Below are 17,410 nucleotides of genomic sequence, written 5' to 3' on the forward strand. Positions count from 1 at the left end.
GGATAAATTTAAGAATCTTATTGGAACAAATTACTGGAACTCAACTTCCACATAACCCTGTACTATTTCTATTAGGTGATATTGAAGGGATAAAACCGAAACTTAAATTGAATAAATATCAGAAAGAATTTATAAAAATTGCATTGGCAGTAGCTAAGAAGACTATAGCAGTTACTTGGAAATCTGATTCGTATTTAAGTATGGATCGGTGGAATAATGAAATGGCTAGTTCTATTCCACTCGAAAAAATTACTTATAATTTAAGAGATAAATATGTAACATTTTTGAATATTTGGCACCCTTATTTACAAAAGATAGGATGGCATATTTAAGTGCTCCGATAAAGACTTTGGTCACTTGGGGAAAGTAACGAATAATTATACCAAATTTATTTTGAATCCCATGGAGCATGTGGAAACCTTCCAATACCCAGGCGGCTCTTTTCTTCCTTTCTTTCTTTTTTCTTTTTAGGTAGGACTATACATGGGGGGGGGGGAGGGTTAAGGGGAGGGGGGAGGGTAGATTCTATTTTTACATGTATTCCTTTTGAAAATTCAATAAAAATTATATTACAAAAATAATCTTTAAGTACCTAGTGATCCAGCCTCTACTACCCAGAGGCTGTTTTCTATTTAGAGTTGGTATCCCTAGCACAGAGACAGCATATGGGAGCATTGAATGCATTGGAGGAGATCCAAATAAATCCACTTGTGGGGCAGGGAACATAGCCACGTTGTTAAAATCAGTCTTCAACGGAGAAGAAAATTCTGCTGGGATTTCAACAAAGGAAGATGTTATTGAGATGGAGGAGCTAAATATTGATAGGATAAGATGCATACTCATCTGAACGAAATAAAGCGAATTGGAAAGCTTCTGGTCGTAATCTCCCAAACATTGAGTGGTTCAGGCCTGGTGCTTGAGAAAATGGCAAACATTACCACCTTGTTCCAAAACAATGTCGGATGAGATCTGCAATGTCCGTTTAACCCTGACATTGAGGAAAGTTCTCAATCAGAGACAAAATTGTGAGCCATTGGGTTCATTATTAAAGGCTTATTTCATCGCTAAATCATTTTTGATGAAGAGGGCCAATGAAGAAAATACAGTTGATGTGGTATATATGGAAGTGCAAAAGGTATTTGATAAGGTAGCATGTCAAGGTGGAAGGGCACAGAGTAAAAGGACAGCATGGACAGGAAATTAGCTAAGGTTGTTTTGTCACAGTAGGGCAGAGTTTATGGCAGAATTCCTGAGAGAATGTATTTCAGCAACCACTTTCCTTAATACATTTTAATGACTAGGACTTGAGACTTCAGGCACAATTTCCAAAATTGCAGATGATACAATACTTAGTACCATCCAATACAATATCTCAATGTCTATACATTCTGCAGAATCTAGTGGTTCATACACTAAGGAGAAGGATATTGAATTGTGTAAGGTAAGGGAAACAGGTAGGGTAGTTATGGAAAGTATGATGATTAAAGAAGAGGAAGTATTGGCACTTTTAAGGAATATAGAAGTGGATAAGTCTCCAGGTCTGGACAGAATATTCCCTCGGACCTTGAGGGAAGTTAGTGTGGAGATAGCAGGGGCTCTGACAGAAATATTTCAAATGTCATTAGAAACGGGAATGGTGCCGTAGGATTGGCGTATTGCTCATGTGGTTCCATTGTTTAAAAGGGGTTCTAAGAGTAAACTTGGCAATTATCGGCCTGTGAGTTTGACGTCAGTGGTGGGTAAATTGATGGAAAGTATTCTTAGAGATGGCATATATAATTATCTGGATAGACAGGGTTTGATTAGGAACAGTCAACATGGATTTGTGCGTGGAAGGTCATGTTTGACAAATCTTATTGAATTTTTTGATGAGGTTACTAGGAAAGTTGATGAGGTTAAAGCGGTGGATGTTGTCTATATGGACTTCAGTAAGGCCTTTGAAAAGGATCCACACGGAAGGTTAGTTAGGAAGGTTCAATCGTTAGGTATTAATATGGAAGTAGTAAAATGGATTCAGCAGTGGCTGGATGGGAGGCGCCAGAGAGTAGTGGTGAATAACTGTGTGTCAGATTGGAGGCCGGTGACTAGTGGTGTGCCTCAGGGATCTGTACTAGGTCCAATGTTGTTTGTCAAATATATTAATGAGCTGGATGATGGAGTGGTAAATTGGATTAGTAAGTATGCAGGTGATACTGAGATAGGTGGAGTTGTGGATAATGAAGTAGGTTTTCAAAGCTTGCAGAGAGATTTAGGACAGTTAGAAGAGTGGGCTGAAAGATGGCAGATGGAGATTAATGCTGATAAATGTGAGGTGCTACATTTTGGTAGGACTAATCAAAATAGGACATACATGGTAAATGGTAGGACATTGAAGAATGTTGTAGAACAGAGGGATCTAGGAATAATGGTGCACAGTTCCCTGAAGATGGAATCTCATGTGGATAGGGTGGTGAAGAACGCTTTTGGTATGCTGGCCTTTATTAATCAGAGCATTGAGTATAGGAGTTGGGATGTAATGTTGAAATTGTATAAGGCATTGGTAAGGCCAAATTTGGAGTATTGTGTACAGTTCTGGTCACCGAATTATAAGAAAGATGTCAATAAAATTGAGAGAGTACAGAGGAGATTTACTAGAACGTTGCCTGGGTTTCATCTCCTAAGTTACAGAGAAAGGTTGAACAAGTTGGGTCTTTATTCTTTGGAGCATAAAAGGTTGAGGGGGGGACTTGATAGAGGTATTTAAAATTATGAGGGGGATAGATAGAGTTGACGTGGATAGGCTTTTTCCATTGAGAGTGGGGGAGATTCAAACAAGAGAACATGAGTTGAGAGTTAAAGGGCAAAAGTTTAGGGGTAACATGAGGGGGAACTTCTTTACTCAGAGAATGGTAGCTGTGTGGAACGAGCTTCCAGCAGAAGTGGTTGAGGCAGGTTCGATGTCATTTAAAGTTAAATTGGATAGATATATGGACAGGAAAGGAATGGAGGGTTAAGGGCTGAGTGCAGGTCGGTGGGACTAGGTGAGAGTAAGATTTCGGCACGGACTGGAAGGGCCGAGATGGACTGTTTCCGTGCTGTAATTGTTATATGGTTATACACTGTGCCATTCTAAGATCATTCTAAGGGTTTATTCACTGTTTTACCCAGTACAGTATCTAGAGATCTATAAAGTTGATGGGTTTATTTAAATCCTTGGAAGTCCATCTAACCCTGCAGATTTTCTGGAATGTTTGGTTATATTTTCTTTGGAATGCCTGTGCACCTTTTTGATAGGCCAGTTCCCTTCCTTGTTCACCTTCATGTATGTGTATTTGCTTAGGACGCAATTACCTTTTGGGGAAAAAGGTACCTGACTGGCTGGCCGTTGATCAGGTTTGCTGTTACAGATCCCAGTGGTCCGGCTAGGCTGTTGATGGAGGAAGCTGGGTTACCTTGTATGATTTGGGTAAGCCTGCGTAAGAGGTTGACGGTGATGTGGCTCTGGACTGGTTACCATAGCAACTGTTGCATCATAGATGATACAAGTGAGTGCCTGTCACCCCTAATTTGTCCTTCATTTGTAAGAATGAAACAACCTGATCAACTGATTAACTTAAGTTTACTTTAAAATCATCAAACATGATTAAGTTATCAGCCACCCTGTCAAAGAAACATTAGGAACTCAATGCACAGCCTGGTTGTGGCTTCATGTGCGCACAGTTAGTTATTAATCAATTTGCACTAATCTAAACTGTGCTGATATTTCTGGAATGCCATTAACCCCTATCCTTAACATGATTGGTTGAAGCTGTGACATCACTACTATAACAGGATTAGTCAGTGCCCTATCCCCCTGAAGTCTCCACAAATTCTCCAACTCCCTAGACATTCCCCCATTTGGAACTGTACCACTTTGGGAAAAATGGCTACCTTCAATGAAAAGAAGACCTGCGGCCAGCGCATGGAGGCATTCAAACGCTTTGTTTGGAATCCGGAAACCAAAGAATTGATGGGGAGAGCACCTAAAAACTGGGGTAGGAGAGATCGTGACATAAACACGTGACTAGAAGAATTCAGGCAGAAAATTCCTTAGTGGCACAGAGCATAAGAGTAGTTGATGAATTTGTAATATTGGATTTATACCAGGGATTAAATAGCGCATCTTCTGAGCTATATGTTTCTATGACTCTGAAACTATTGGTTAGCCCATAGTTACCCGTGTATGGTGTTCTGGACTTCCTTTGTAAAAGCTCATTATGGTTGTGGCATACAATGTTGTCAGGATGGGAAACCAGACTATGATTGAGATATTTCTTCCAATAAATGGAGGATGGTTTTTGTTTTGCATTGACTCAGGGCTATGGGGAAAGTGGTACAGTAAGATTAATTTTGGATTGTTTCAGAGTGGATTGGATCACTTTGGAACTGATTGTCAAAGAGTGAGTGGGGCAGTGTGATTAATCGTAATGTAAGATTATGTGGATAGTGTGGGGTAGTTAAATTAGATTAGTTTTAAATTGATACAGATTGTGGGGAAAGAATGCTTTTAGACTGATTGTTCAGAGAGAGAGTGGGGCTGTGGGAATAGCCTTAAAAAGATTTAGGGCTATGGGGAGAATGCATTTCTGGGATTAGCTTTGAGTTGATCTAGTGTTATGAGGAGAGTGTAGGGCAGTGAGAATAGTTTTAAATTGACATAAGATTATGTGGAGCATGTACTGTAGTTGGATTAGTTTTGAATTGCTGTCAGAAAGAGAAAGGCAGGAGTATAGAGTGAGAATGGGGCAAAAAGTCAATGAGATTTGGTGGCAGAATGACACTGCAATGTACAATATATTTTTAATGGGATTTGGTGTTATTCCAAAATCCTTTGGGTAAGTTCATCTTCCCATTATTTCTGTAGAACAAATTACTTGACATGAATCAGTGGCTAAATTCAGATTAATACTTAAAAAAAAATTGGACATGTGGATGTGGCTGTTTATTGTTCACCTCTATTTGCTCTTGAGCTGAGGTGGTTTAGAGTCAACCTCTAATATCATCCAAAAACTGTTTCTGTTCATGGGGCAACTGCTTTTCATAAAACATTGTATATGAGATCAATGAAGGGAAGGTTTCGTTTCAAATAAGAACTAGCCTTTATGTCTTTAATGTTAAAAATATTAAAGGTGGTAGGTATCTAGTCTTATTAGAATCCCAGAAAGAACGGGAATTAGCAGAAAAGCGTTGAAAGAAGGGTGGTTTGTCTTTGCAGAGGCAATCTGAAGACTATGCTGATTAAATTAGGGGAGGAAGAAAGGGAAGAGCCAGGTAGTGCCTGATCATGTTTCTGTGATGTGTTCCGTTTGTTATTCTATAGATTTTTATCTAACAGTTCATTGCTTATTTCCAGTTTTCATCATCCTGTATTATGCAGCCTTCTATGTTGTGATATGTGCGCTGTTTGCTCTGTCCCTGTTTGTGCTGTTGTACACAACAGACCCATACACACCAACTTATCAAGACAGACTCAAAGCACCAGGTAAGGTTCTAAGGCTCTTTTGTGAAATTATTGACATGCTCTTCTCAGTGAAGCAAGTCATTTACAAATCTGTGTTATATATTACATGGGCGCATTATATTTTGGTAGATTGGAACGAGGTTAGCAGTACCCCACAGAGCACTGTTGATAATGTTCTAACTCCACCAGTCCAAGTACAGCTAGGCACTGTACAGTAAAAATGTCCATTGGGTGCTGGGAATCTGGCATAAATCCCGACCACACCACCGCTGACTACTGCTGTGTAGGGAAACTGGTAATGGGGATTTGGGCCTGGGAACCTTGCACAAACCCCTTCCTTCATCTTCCATCCACCCTCCCTAGCACTTGTCCTGACCAAGCTTGGTGTGGGGGTGGAGTGGTCTGGAGAAGCTGCTCAGTGCTGAGATGTGGGAATCAGGGCTACAAACTGACTGGCATGATGAGTGTGGGCCATTGGCAGTGGGCCGAGAACATGAGTGGTTCATCTCTGAGCTGCCTGGCTAGTCAGAAGGTGGGAGGGGGGTCAACTGCTTCCATCAGCAGGTGATGGGAGACCCTAGGAACTCGGTGGTTTGCACCATGTGTCCCTGAGACTCTCAACTTTGTGCTGAGTAGCACCCTGTGACTCAACCCAGATCATGCCAGCCATTATGAGCAGCCTATCTGCATCAAGCAACAAACAGTCTGATAGAGGAACTCCATGGGTTGAGCAGCATTTGTGGGGAGGAGACAGAAATTGTCATCATTTTGGATCAAGACCCTGCATCAAGAGGAGAAGGGAGAGGTAAGACAAGGGCCTTGGGTGGCTGGTGGGTTAGGGAAAGGTGTAAGATGATAGGCAGATTGAACCATGGAGGGAAGGGAGAAGCTGGAGTTGTGAAACAAAGGCTGATGATAGATGGAGGCAGACACAGGGAGAAAAGTTAGACAGACGGAACGAGGTAGGGTGAAGGAGTGGGTGAAGGTTGGAAACATCCGCTGGGGGAGGAAATGCTGGATGTAGAGGCTCGTGGGGTAAAAGATGAGCACTAGGGGAGCTCTTTCTCTGTTCTGTCAGAAGGAAGGTGCGGTGAGAAGGGAAGTACAACAAACAGGAGATGCAAAGGTACGCTCCATCAATTAGAGTAGAGGGGAGTTCTCCAACCCCCCCCCCACCCCCCACTCCACCACAGATGCTCCCGACACACTGAGTTCCTCCAGCAAATGGTATGTCATTCCAGATTCCAGCATCCACAGTGAGATCAAGCCTTGGCTAATTATTTGCAGAGGGCAGGGATTCGTACAATGCTGTCACTAGCACATGTGATAGTAGTATTACCCTATGAGTGGTGAGGGTTTTTTTCCCCCAGGCAGCATCCTGAGTGCTCGCTGAGGTAGCAGTTAATGTATTTTCAGCTTCTTGGTTATTTCCAATTCTGTGTGGTATTTTATTCATCAGTGTGGCGTCCAATCTGTTGTTCATAACTGTTACATACACTCCATGACCACTTTATTAGCTACACCTGTACACCTCAAATATCTAATCAGCCAATCGAGTGGCAGCAGCTCAGTGTAAACACGGTCAAAAGGTTCAGAATGGGGAAGGAATGCCATCTCAATGACTTTGATCGTGGAATGATTGTTTTGTGACTGCCTGTAAAGGAGACCAATCTCAAGGTTGTATAATGTATACATACTTTGATAATAAATGGACTTTGAACTTTGAGCATCTCAGAAATTGATGATATCCTGGGATTTTCATGCACAACAGTCTCTAGAGTTCACAGAGAATGTGCAAAACATTAAAAAAAACATCCAGTGAGCGGCAGTTCTTTGGGGGTAAACACCTTGCTACTGAGATAAATCAGAGAATGGCCAGACTGGTTCAAACTGACAGGAAGGCAAGAGTAACTCAAATCAGCACGTGCTACAACACTGGTGTGCAGAAGAACATCGCTGAACACACATCAAACGTTGAAGTGGAGGGGCTGCAGCAGCAGAGGACCATGAGCATACGCGCTGTGGCCACTTTATTAGATACAGGAGGTACCGAATCAAGTGGCCATTGAGTGTATTTTTCTAGTGATCTAAGATGTATATGGTGCTCTGGATATCAAGACTGCGTTTCCATTGTATATACTGTGTAATTTGTTCAGGTGTGGTGGTTAATTGGTGAGTGCCAGTAAGCATTTAATAAACACAGGTTCTCCGAAGGAACACCCGATTTACACAACTTGTACTTGGGAATAAGTATTTGGGAGATCAGTGGGATGGATTTGTCAACTGCTGCTGGGCTGCAGGCATCTTCTGCCATGCCGGAACTTGGTTAGTGGCTCCATTTTTGACTTATGATCTGTTTAGGTTATGAATAGTTCCTGGGAGGAGGTGTAGCACACTATCATAGGGTGGCCTCTGAGTCCTTCTGTCAAAAGAACTTCTCTGTATGTTGCATCCTCCGTTCCTTCTCTCTAGTCATTCTCATCCCCCAGCCCTGTGGTTGCTGATGAGGACTGATTACAAATTTGGCAATGATGCAGCAGGGTTTAGTGAATTGTGTGGTAGGCTCTGCTGAATTGTGAAGCTCAGTGAGTTGTGAGACAGCTTCGCAGTGCAGGAGACAGTGAAAGCTTTGCATAAAGTACCATTAGTTACTGGGGCAGTGTGTGTGTTCTCTTCACATATGGGTTCTACTTTAAGATTAACACTCCAATGGTAAGAGTGTGCTGTGGCACTCTTAGCTGCAATATGTGGTAAACACTGTTAAATCTTGTTACTGTAAGCAAAGCTAAATTAAATAAAACTCTTACTGACTTTTACATCTTGATGTGCACCTATTTAGTATTTCATCTAAATAATTCCCTGTATTCCAAGAAGTGCTTTATGTTTTGGCGCAGTGTTGAGAGTTGTACATCTACTGTGTTAGGCCTGTCTAAAGGGGGATTGACATTGCATCCTGGCTTTGCACACCAGTATGATGTTTCGTTCATTGGGTGTTCTGTACATCTAAGCTGTGCCCTTGTAGTAAACTGTTTTACTGTTTACAACAAGAATGATTTAGAGAGGCTGCATTGAGCAATTAATGAAAAAAAACATGCAATAGTTTTCACCCAATGTTCACAATAAAATTTACTTTCTTTGTGGGGGTGGCAGCTTCGTATGAAAATTTCTCCCCTTCATGGGTGATAGGTCCTTGTGCGAACGTTGTCTATATTTGCACATGTACTCTGTTATAGGTGTGACGATACAACCGCAACCAAGAGATCTCAAGATCACCTTTAATATCTCAGATCCAAAGTCCTGGCACAGTTACGTCAATGACCTTCAACATTTCCTTTCAGGTAGATGTGGATAAAGTCAAACCCTTACATACTTTGTAACAGGGCAAGACGAATGCAAATACAACTTGTAATCTAAAAAAATCAGATTAATGTAATTTAACTTTTGTTTCATTTGAGGGAAAGATATGACACTGATTTCAATCTTGATTGGGACTTGAATGACTCTTAGTTTAGCCGACTCCTAAACATATTCAGATTCCTTGAGAATTACATTCCTGGAGTAATATTTAAATCCAGACTTTAATTAATACCCAGCAATTATTTCACCCACTGTTCTCTGTCAGCTTGACAGCCGCCAATCAGTCCCTCTTCCTCCATTCTGACCTCATCAGTGACTTTGGCTTCCAGGTTTAATCTGACTAAGTGATGCACTTTTTCCTCCTGCTCTGCCTAGTTGCAACTTCCCTGAAATCGGCACACTCTTGTTGCATTTGGAGCACTCTATCTATGTCTGTCGTGAGGTCTGTGTCTGATCTAATTTAACTTGTATGTCTTTCAGCTCCTCCTGAACCACAAGTTCCAACAATCGCAAATCTGCTCCAAGTTTATTTATAGAAATCATCCAGGAAACTGGGCACAAAGCACAGGGATAGAGCAGAACAAATGCTTGGGAGTTGGGAGATGTGAAGTTTGAAGACAACTATGTATCCAGAGAGGAAACACTACTGATGTTTCCTTGCCCTGAGGGGAGAATGGAGACAGGATGAGATGGTGGTGACAACAGAGACTGGCTGTGTTATTCTCAGGATCTCACCGATTTCTGTAGAGACCACGCCAATCAGGTCACCTCTAGGGTTACTCCTCCCCACAATCTCCCCAGAGTTAGACAACACTCCTGACACCAACAGTTAGAACCCCCTTCTCCCACACAGTCAGTTCACCCCTCTCACACGGTCAGACCCAATCCCACAGAGGGCCAGTGCAGATCCCCACCATGATCAGCTCACCGCGTCCTCGTAATCTGACCACTCCATGATAAATGCTCAGATTCACACAGCACATTTGAAGACTTTTTACTTGATTATATCCTTGTCAATTCTGGAAAACCATGCTCATTAGTCCCATTCCTCAAGTCTTTTGTTTGCTGTTAATATTAAATTCCCTTTTCAGTTTATCCCATTCCTCAACATCAATTGCCATTCAATTGATAAACTGGGAACCTAAGGACAATTCGCTTAACTTTGCTTTTCGGATGATAAACTCAGCAACTTTCTTTGAACCCATTTGTCCCTGGGACTACTTGTTTTAAAAGCACCCTCATCCCACCACACAAGAATACCTGCAGCCAAAGCTCTGTCTGATGTTGTTCCAGTAGCTGGAGGGGACTTGCACTTTGTTCGTTCCATTCTGAATTTCCAGAGCACTGTATAATTAATTGCTTCCCTCTCTAGCTCTGATTTCTGTCTTTACCTACCAGCTTATAATGAATCAGTCCAGGAAAAAGTTAATCAAAACTGCACCAGTGGTAACTATACCTTCCAGGAAGGATATGGCCCTAATTCCAAGTTTGCCTGCCGATTCATCCGAAACACGCTGAACAACTGCTCTGGACTGGAAGATCCTACTTTTGGATACAAGGCCGGTCAGCCTTGCATCTTAATCCGAATGAACAGGGTATGTGTGCTTAGAAAGAACAAATAGGTAGAATAGAATAATAGCATTATGGAATGGTTATGGCAAAGAAAGAGGCCACTCAGCCCATCAAATGAGAATCAGCTCTGAACCAGAGGAGTTCACCATTTCCAGCTCTATTCCCTTATGAATATCCCTTGCAAATTCTTCTGCACTGCCTGTTTATCCATTGTGCCTTGAATACTGCAAGGGAAAAAAATGATGTTTCATTTTCACGCTGCTCTTTTTCACAATGCCTCATTTTCAGCATGGATGTCCAGTCCCTATGCACTTCTCTTGCCCATCCCGAAGGCCTTAAAATTCTCTGCTTCTTTCTAGACAACAAACCCAACCAGTTCCCCTCTACCACCACCCTCCTCCATCTGGCAGAACTGGTTGTTATACTCAGCAATTTCTCTTCTGGCTTCTTCCACATGCTCCAAACCTGAAATATAGCCATTGACACCTGCATAGGTCCCAGCAATGCCTGCCTTTTCATTGGCTATGTACAACAGTCTATGTTCCAAGCCTTTCCCAGTAACACTCCCAATTTTTCCTCCGCTACATTGGTGACTGCATTGGTGCTGCTTCATGCACCCATGTTGAGCTCGTCAATTCCATTAACTTTGCCTCCAACTTCCATCCTGCCCTTAAATTCACCTGGTCTATTTCTGACACATGTCTCTCCTTTCTCAATCTCACTGTCTCCAGACCTGGAGAGATATATTTTATAAATCTACCTGTACTGATTTTCATAGCTATCTTCTCGATACATCTTCCCACCTTGTCACTGTGAAAACTGCCATTCCTCCATCTGTGCTGCATTTGTTCTCAGAGTGAGGCTTTCCTTTCCAGAACATCTGAAATGACCTCCTACTCCAAAGTATATAGTTTTCCTTCACCATTGATCCTGCCCCCATCTGCATCTCCTCCATTTCCCAGACATCCACCCTCACCCTAACTTCCTGCGGCCATAATAGGGATAGTTCCTCTTGCCCTTACCTACCACCTCATGAGCCTCTGCATCCAGCACATCATTCTCCACAACTTTTGCCATATTCAACAGGACTCTGTCACCAAACACATTTTCACCTCCTTCCCACTCTTTACTGGGATGCGCTTATCCTTCCTCCCTTTCTTAAACAAGGGAGCATCATGCAATGTTCTCTGGTTCTCTGGCATGATCTCTGTATCCAGAGAGTTAGAAGGTTACCTCCTTTCATCCCTAGCCAGTGAGATTGCAATCACTGTTGGAATAATCTCACAATCTGTGCAACAACGACTAGAAAATCTATTTTGATTAGTAATATCATACAGTCAAGAATCATACAACATGGGATCAGGCCTTCCGACTCCACTGGTCTATACTTATCAAGATGCTCATCTAAGCCCGTACCATTTGACTGCAGTTGACCCATGGCATTCTAAACCTTTCCTGACCATGTACCCGTCAAAATGCCTTTTAAATGTGTTAACGTATCTACCTTAACTACTTCCTCTGGCACCTCATATCCAATACATCCTACACTCTATTTGAAGAAATTGCTCCTCACCTCTCACCTTAAATGTATGCCCTCTAGTCCTACCCTTGGAAAAAGACCATGTGCATTCATTAATTACAGGATATTTTATGGCCTGGGCACTGAGGAGAGCTCCTCTGTTCTTCTGAAAAATAATGTCTTCTTGAGAGGATGGAGAGCGTTGCTTCACCTCCCGCAATGTACTTCACTCAGTACAGAACTGGCCTGCGGACTACGAAGCTGCGCATAAATCTGGACTTGCATTCACAACAAGCTGACACAGGGTCAGACACTGTTGATTCAGCAACAGATGATATTGTCTAGAAAAAAGTAACTGGGTTAGGAACAATTTTATGCAATCAATCGATAATTTGTATTTCATGGACAAGAATCTTTAATAAATTTTTATTGGAATTTCAGATTATCAATTACTTGCCTGGAAATGGAACTGCCCCATATGTAACTTGTGCTGTTCTGGTGAGTGTCAATAGACATAAAGCCTCCTCCACTGAGGGTTGTGGAGTTGATCGATAATCTCATTGATTATATCAGGGGGATCTCAAGGGATCTAATTGAAACCTGTCAGATGGTCTAGGCAGAGTGAATGTGGAAAGGATGTTTCCTGTAGTGGAGGAGTCTAGGATCAGAGGAGACAGCCACAGAATTTAAGGACATCCCTTTAGAACAGAGATGAGGAGGAATTTCTTTAGCCAGAGGATGGTGAATCTGTGGAATTCATTGCCGTAGATGCTGTGGAAGCCAAGTCATTGGGTATAATGAAGGTGTCAAAGGTAGGAGAATGGGGTTGAGAGGAATAATAAATCAGCCATGATGGAATGGTGGAGCACACTTGATATCAGACTGGACTAATTTTGCTCCAATGTCTTTTCGTTTTGTTATTTCCTTGGAAATGCTCCCATTTTCTACTCAGAAATCCTGCACTGAGTGTCCTGCTTACAAATCCAGGTGATGTCCCTGCCATACTTCTGGTAAAGTAACACCAGAGGAGCTCTTACGAGTCAGTCTCTGCCTTAAATGTACCCAGTGACATCCACAGGCCTCTGTGCAATGAATTCCACAGATTCACCACTCCTTGACTAAAGGAATTCCTCCTCAGCTCAGTTCCAAAGGACATTCGGAGGCTGTACCCACAGTTCCTATATTCTCCTGCTAATGGGAATATCTTTTCCATGCCCACTCTAGACAGACCTTTCAGTATTCAGCAGGTTTCAATGAGATCCCCTTCATCCTTCTGAACCCCATAGAGTACAGGCCCAGAGCCATGAAACATTCCCCAGATGTTAAGCTCTCATTCCTAGGATTATACCTATGGTTCTCCTCTGGATCCTCTCCAGGACCAGTATACTTTTTCTTACATACAGGGCCCAAATTTACTCACAAATTCCAAATGTGGTTTGACCAATGCCTTACAAACGCTCAGCAGTACAACCTTGTTTTTATGTTTCTAGTTTTCTCAAAATGAATGCTAATACTATATTTACCTCCTTTATTATTAACTCAAAGTATCCTTATGGCAATCAAGAGCCAGTATTCTCAAATTCCTTTTCACCTCCAATTTCCGAATTATCTCCCTATTTAGAAATTAGTCTGCTCCTTCATTCTTGCGACCAAAGTGCATATGCTCACACTTCCCTGTGCTGTATTCCATCCGCCACCATCTTGCTCACGCTTCCAACACGTCAACGTGCTTCCTCAGATTCCTTGTCTCTGCATCGCTACTGTTCCTCCACTAAGGAGGCGGGGTAGTGGGAAAGCTGGTAATCAATAGCTGAACATGTTTGCAAAGCTTGGTTTCCCAGTTTCCAGCCATCACTGCCTAGAATGTTCCATTCCACCTTCTAACTCTGAAGTCACCACCTCCAGCCTGTTATTTATTTCTTTTATAAACTCTTTTGTTTGGAGATTATTCTTGTAATTTTATGTCTTGCGAACATGATAAACAGAAGGGTCCATGGTATTCCAAGTGTTGTCTGGTTATACAAGCTTAATACCACTATCTTTGTTTCTTACTCTGTATTCTTTAGGCTCTGTGGTCAGATTGTGCCAGTTATCCCTGGCTTCATTCATTTCAACTTACCATCTTGCCAGTATGGAGACCTTTCAAAGATTTTATGACTTTTCCTTAGACTTTATTACTTATGCTAGCCCTTTCTATTAATTCCTCAAAGAATTAAAATGTGGATTGTCAAGCCTTCTTCCTGTTGGAAATCTTTCTTATATTTTCATCAATACCTGCTGTCTGGAAGGAGTTTGTATGTTTGCCCGTAACTGTGTGCATTTCCTCCGGGTGCTCTGGTTTCCTCCCACAATCCAAAGACGTACCAGTTGGTGGGTTAATTGATCATTGTAAATTGTCCTGTCATTAGGCGAGGATTAAATCGGGGGTGGCTGGGTGGCGTGGCTCAAAGGGCCGGAAGGGCCTAATTTGTGCCTTATCTCGATAAATAAATAAAGATGGACTCCTCGCACCATAAGATTCACTCTTGGCCCTCACAAGTTACCCCATCATGGCTTTGTACCTTATTGTCTAGCATTCTCTGTTTAGCCTTGTCCTACAGTCTGCAGGACAAATGTGTATCTCAGTACATGTGACCACAATAAACCGCCTCCAGTATTCTGTGTTCTGTTATTGCTTTTTCCTTGCACTGAAGTGATGAAATGATCTGTGTAAATGGCTTGAAAAACAGTTTTTCGCTATAGCTTGGTACATGTGACAATAATGAACTGATAGATCATCTGTTTATAATAGAAATCAATAAATGGAAGATTTCTGTTTTGAAATACAGCATGCCTACCCCGAGAATATTGGAAAAGTGGTATTTTACCCTGAAAATGGCACTTTTGACTTGTCTTATTTCCCTTACTACGGCAGGCAGCCACAGGTAAGGAACCTCATTCTATTTACGACACACATTACTCTTGGTACTTTGACTGCCAGGTCCTGGAATAATTCTTGTCTTTCTCCAGCCAACCTACATCAATCCACTGGTGGCAGTTAAATTCCTGACACTGAAAAGGAACAGGATATTTGAAATTCAGTGTAAGATTAATGCACCAGGAATGATCAACGACAACCCCTATGAAAGATTCGAAGGACGAGTGATCTTCACACTGGATATCAAAAAATGAACGTGATCTAAAGGGGGAAGTCTCGGGTGATGTGAATGTGTTTTGTATATATTTATACCATTCTGCATTCTGAACAAGTTTTTAGACAAGGTTTTAGAAATTTACCTTAATGCATTACATCTTCACTTCTATCTATGATGTATTCTTCGGCACCTGATCTGTATAACCATGACGATTATTGAATGTGCTAAGCGGTCTGGATTATCATTGGCAAATCCCTATTATAAGAGGTCAGTATTTAACTGCAGGGCTGTTAATCCTGTGAGTGACACTGTGGTTGATATTATTTTTTAAACCTCACACAGGCCCTCGTCCTTTCCTACTACATCTCCTCATAACTGTATGCCTTTTAATTTTTCTTCTCCATTCACCTATCCATACCCCAATGCCTGCCCTCCTTACCAACTTCTCCCTTTCCTCACTCTCCACCTTCTTCCCTCCCCACATCTTCCACCCTCTCTGTCATTCTTCCATCACTCACATTGTCCAGCTCTCCTCTTTTCCATCCCTTTCTCCCTTTCACCTTCCTACCTCACTAGGACCAGCTTCTAGTTCCTCTTTTGACATAAATATCATCGCTTTTTAGTTTGCTTGACTATTTCTCTTTGCACCTCCTATTACTGAATCTCTCCTAAGTAGTAAAGAATTAACAGTAACAAGCAATATGCCAGAGCAGCATCTGTGAAGCGAAAGGAATCTTCAAGGTTTCAGGTGGAAACCCTACATCATTCCAATGTTGTTCAGCCCTCTGAATTCCTGCAAGTAGCTTGTTGCTTCAGGTTTCAGTATCTGCTGTCTCATATATTTCCATAAAGAATTGTCCACCCCTTTTAGTACTTCTGTGGCTGTTGCTTTAACTATTAGTCATTTCTTACTGATTTAGAGAACTGGCATTGAAAGAATTCACTCAGCTCGTGTGCCTGTGTATGACTGGTGAAACTAAATTTAAATGGCACCATTAATGTGGGAAACCACTGCTCTTACATCTTTTCCCATTCCATTTAATAAGTATCCAGGTCATTTTCATGCAAAGCCTGTATTGTGCTGCCGTTCTGCCAGTCTTGGTGAGGTAAGCCATGAAGTTCATTCTGTGCCTTCTTGTCATACTCCTAAAGACCTAACAGGGAGCACAGTGCTACCTCCTTACTCTTAGCCCCATCGAACTCTCCATTCACTCTGCCCCACCCAACACTCTGCATCTCTTTCTGGTCCTGTTGGTCGATTGGCCCATTCCATACCTTCCTCCTAAATAGCTTTCCACTCATGAGCCAGGTCCTTGTTACCCATGAGTTTACTGGGGAATATTGCAACAGTACCACCTGACCAATACATCTCCATTAAACACAGTCATGTTTTTCTGTATCCATAGCCTATCCCCTCCAAATCCCATTTCCCTTTCTCCTCTTAAAGCAACCACTTAATTTACATTTACATCTGTGTTTCAAAATATGCTCAAGCCTTGGCTTTCCATTTGCTAGGAATCTTCTGCAGCTACCCGTCAGAATCATTTCATACATGTTTCATGTTCTTGCCCTCATTAAAATAATTGCTTTTATTCAGCCTGGCATGTCTGGTACTGGTTATGGAAGAGAAAAGGTGTTGAATTTAGCCGCCCAGTCTGGTGGACCATGTGTGGCAATATTGTTACCATCTTTCAAAGGTGCTCACTAATCCACGATCATCCTGAAACACAGAGATATACGTGGCTTCTGTCCTCTGGTGCAAAGCATCTGTTTCCACAATGTTCATGTCAAGGGTGAGGAGCTGGTCAATTTTTCATCATTGGCTATGTTGTTGACAAGGTAGTCCTCTCCTGTTCAACTGAGACAAATTATGTCCTAACGCCATCACACAATCCTTTTGTTTCTCATTTCTGTCTCCTCATATTCTCTTTCAGCTAAGTTCAGGCCTTCCACACTGGGCCATTTCAAGCAAGGTTCCCATCTAAACTAGTCCCATTTGACTGCATTTGGCCCATATCCTTCTAAATCTTTCCAATGCATTCACCTGTCCAAGTGTCTTTTAAATGTTGTTAATGTACCTGCTTCAAACACCTCCTCTGGCAGCTTGTTCCATATATGGCCCACCCCCTGGGTGAAAATATTACCCCTTAGTTTCTTATTAAATCTCTCTCCCCTGTGCCTAAATGTATGCCCTCCAGTTTTTGATTTTCCAACTCTGGCAGAAAGACCCTGTCTATGCCCTTGATTTTATGCAGCTCTATACGATCACTCCTCATTCTCCTACACGCCAGTGAATGAAGCCCTAGCTTGCTCACCTCTTCCTATAATTGTGGACTGGAGCACCTCTTC

General features: G+C 42.0%; 1 protein-coding gene across 1 annotated transcript; it reads left to right on the plus strand.

Moving 5' to 3' along the window:
* The first annotated feature begins 3,901 nt into the window (after nt 1–3,901).
* Nucleotides 3,902–17,177, plus strand: LOC140199843 (potassium-transporting ATPase subunit beta-like). Its single transcript, XM_072262349.1, has 7 exons — nt 3,902–4,013; nt 5,372–5,500; nt 8,713–8,817; nt 10,235–10,431; nt 12,369–12,425; nt 14,756–14,851; nt 14,937–17,177. The coding sequence occupies exons 1-7, from the start codon at nt 3,902–3,904 to the stop codon at nt 15,096–15,098; spliced, it is 858 nt and encodes a 285-aa protein (XP_072118450.1). The 3' UTR covers nt 15,099–17,177.
* The last annotated feature ends 233 nt before the right edge of the window (nt 17,178–17,410 follow it).

The sequence above is a fragment of the Mobula birostris genome, chromosome 6 (genome assembly GCF_030028105.1).
Source record: "Mobula birostris isolate sMobBir1 chromosome 6, sMobBir1.hap1, whole genome shotgun sequence".
In the NCBI taxonomy this organism is placed as follows: domain Eukaryota; kingdom Metazoa; phylum Chordata; class Chondrichthyes; order Myliobatiformes; family Myliobatidae; genus Mobula; species Mobula birostris.

Bases quoted from the DNA above. Each gene is read 5' to 3' on its own strand.
- LOC140199843 (XM_072262349.1), top strand. From the start codon at position 3,902: ATGGCTACCTTCAATGAAAAGAAGACCTGCGGCCAGCGCATGGAGGCA. The intron at 4,014-5,371 runs GTAGGAGAGATC...GCTTATTTCCAG, and splicing joins GAGAGCACCTAAAAACTGGG to TTTTCATCATCCTGTATTAT. The intron at 12,426-14,755 runs GTGAGTGTCAAT...TTTGAAATACAG, and splicing joins ATGTAACTTGTGCTGTTCTG to CATGCCTACCCCGAGAATAT.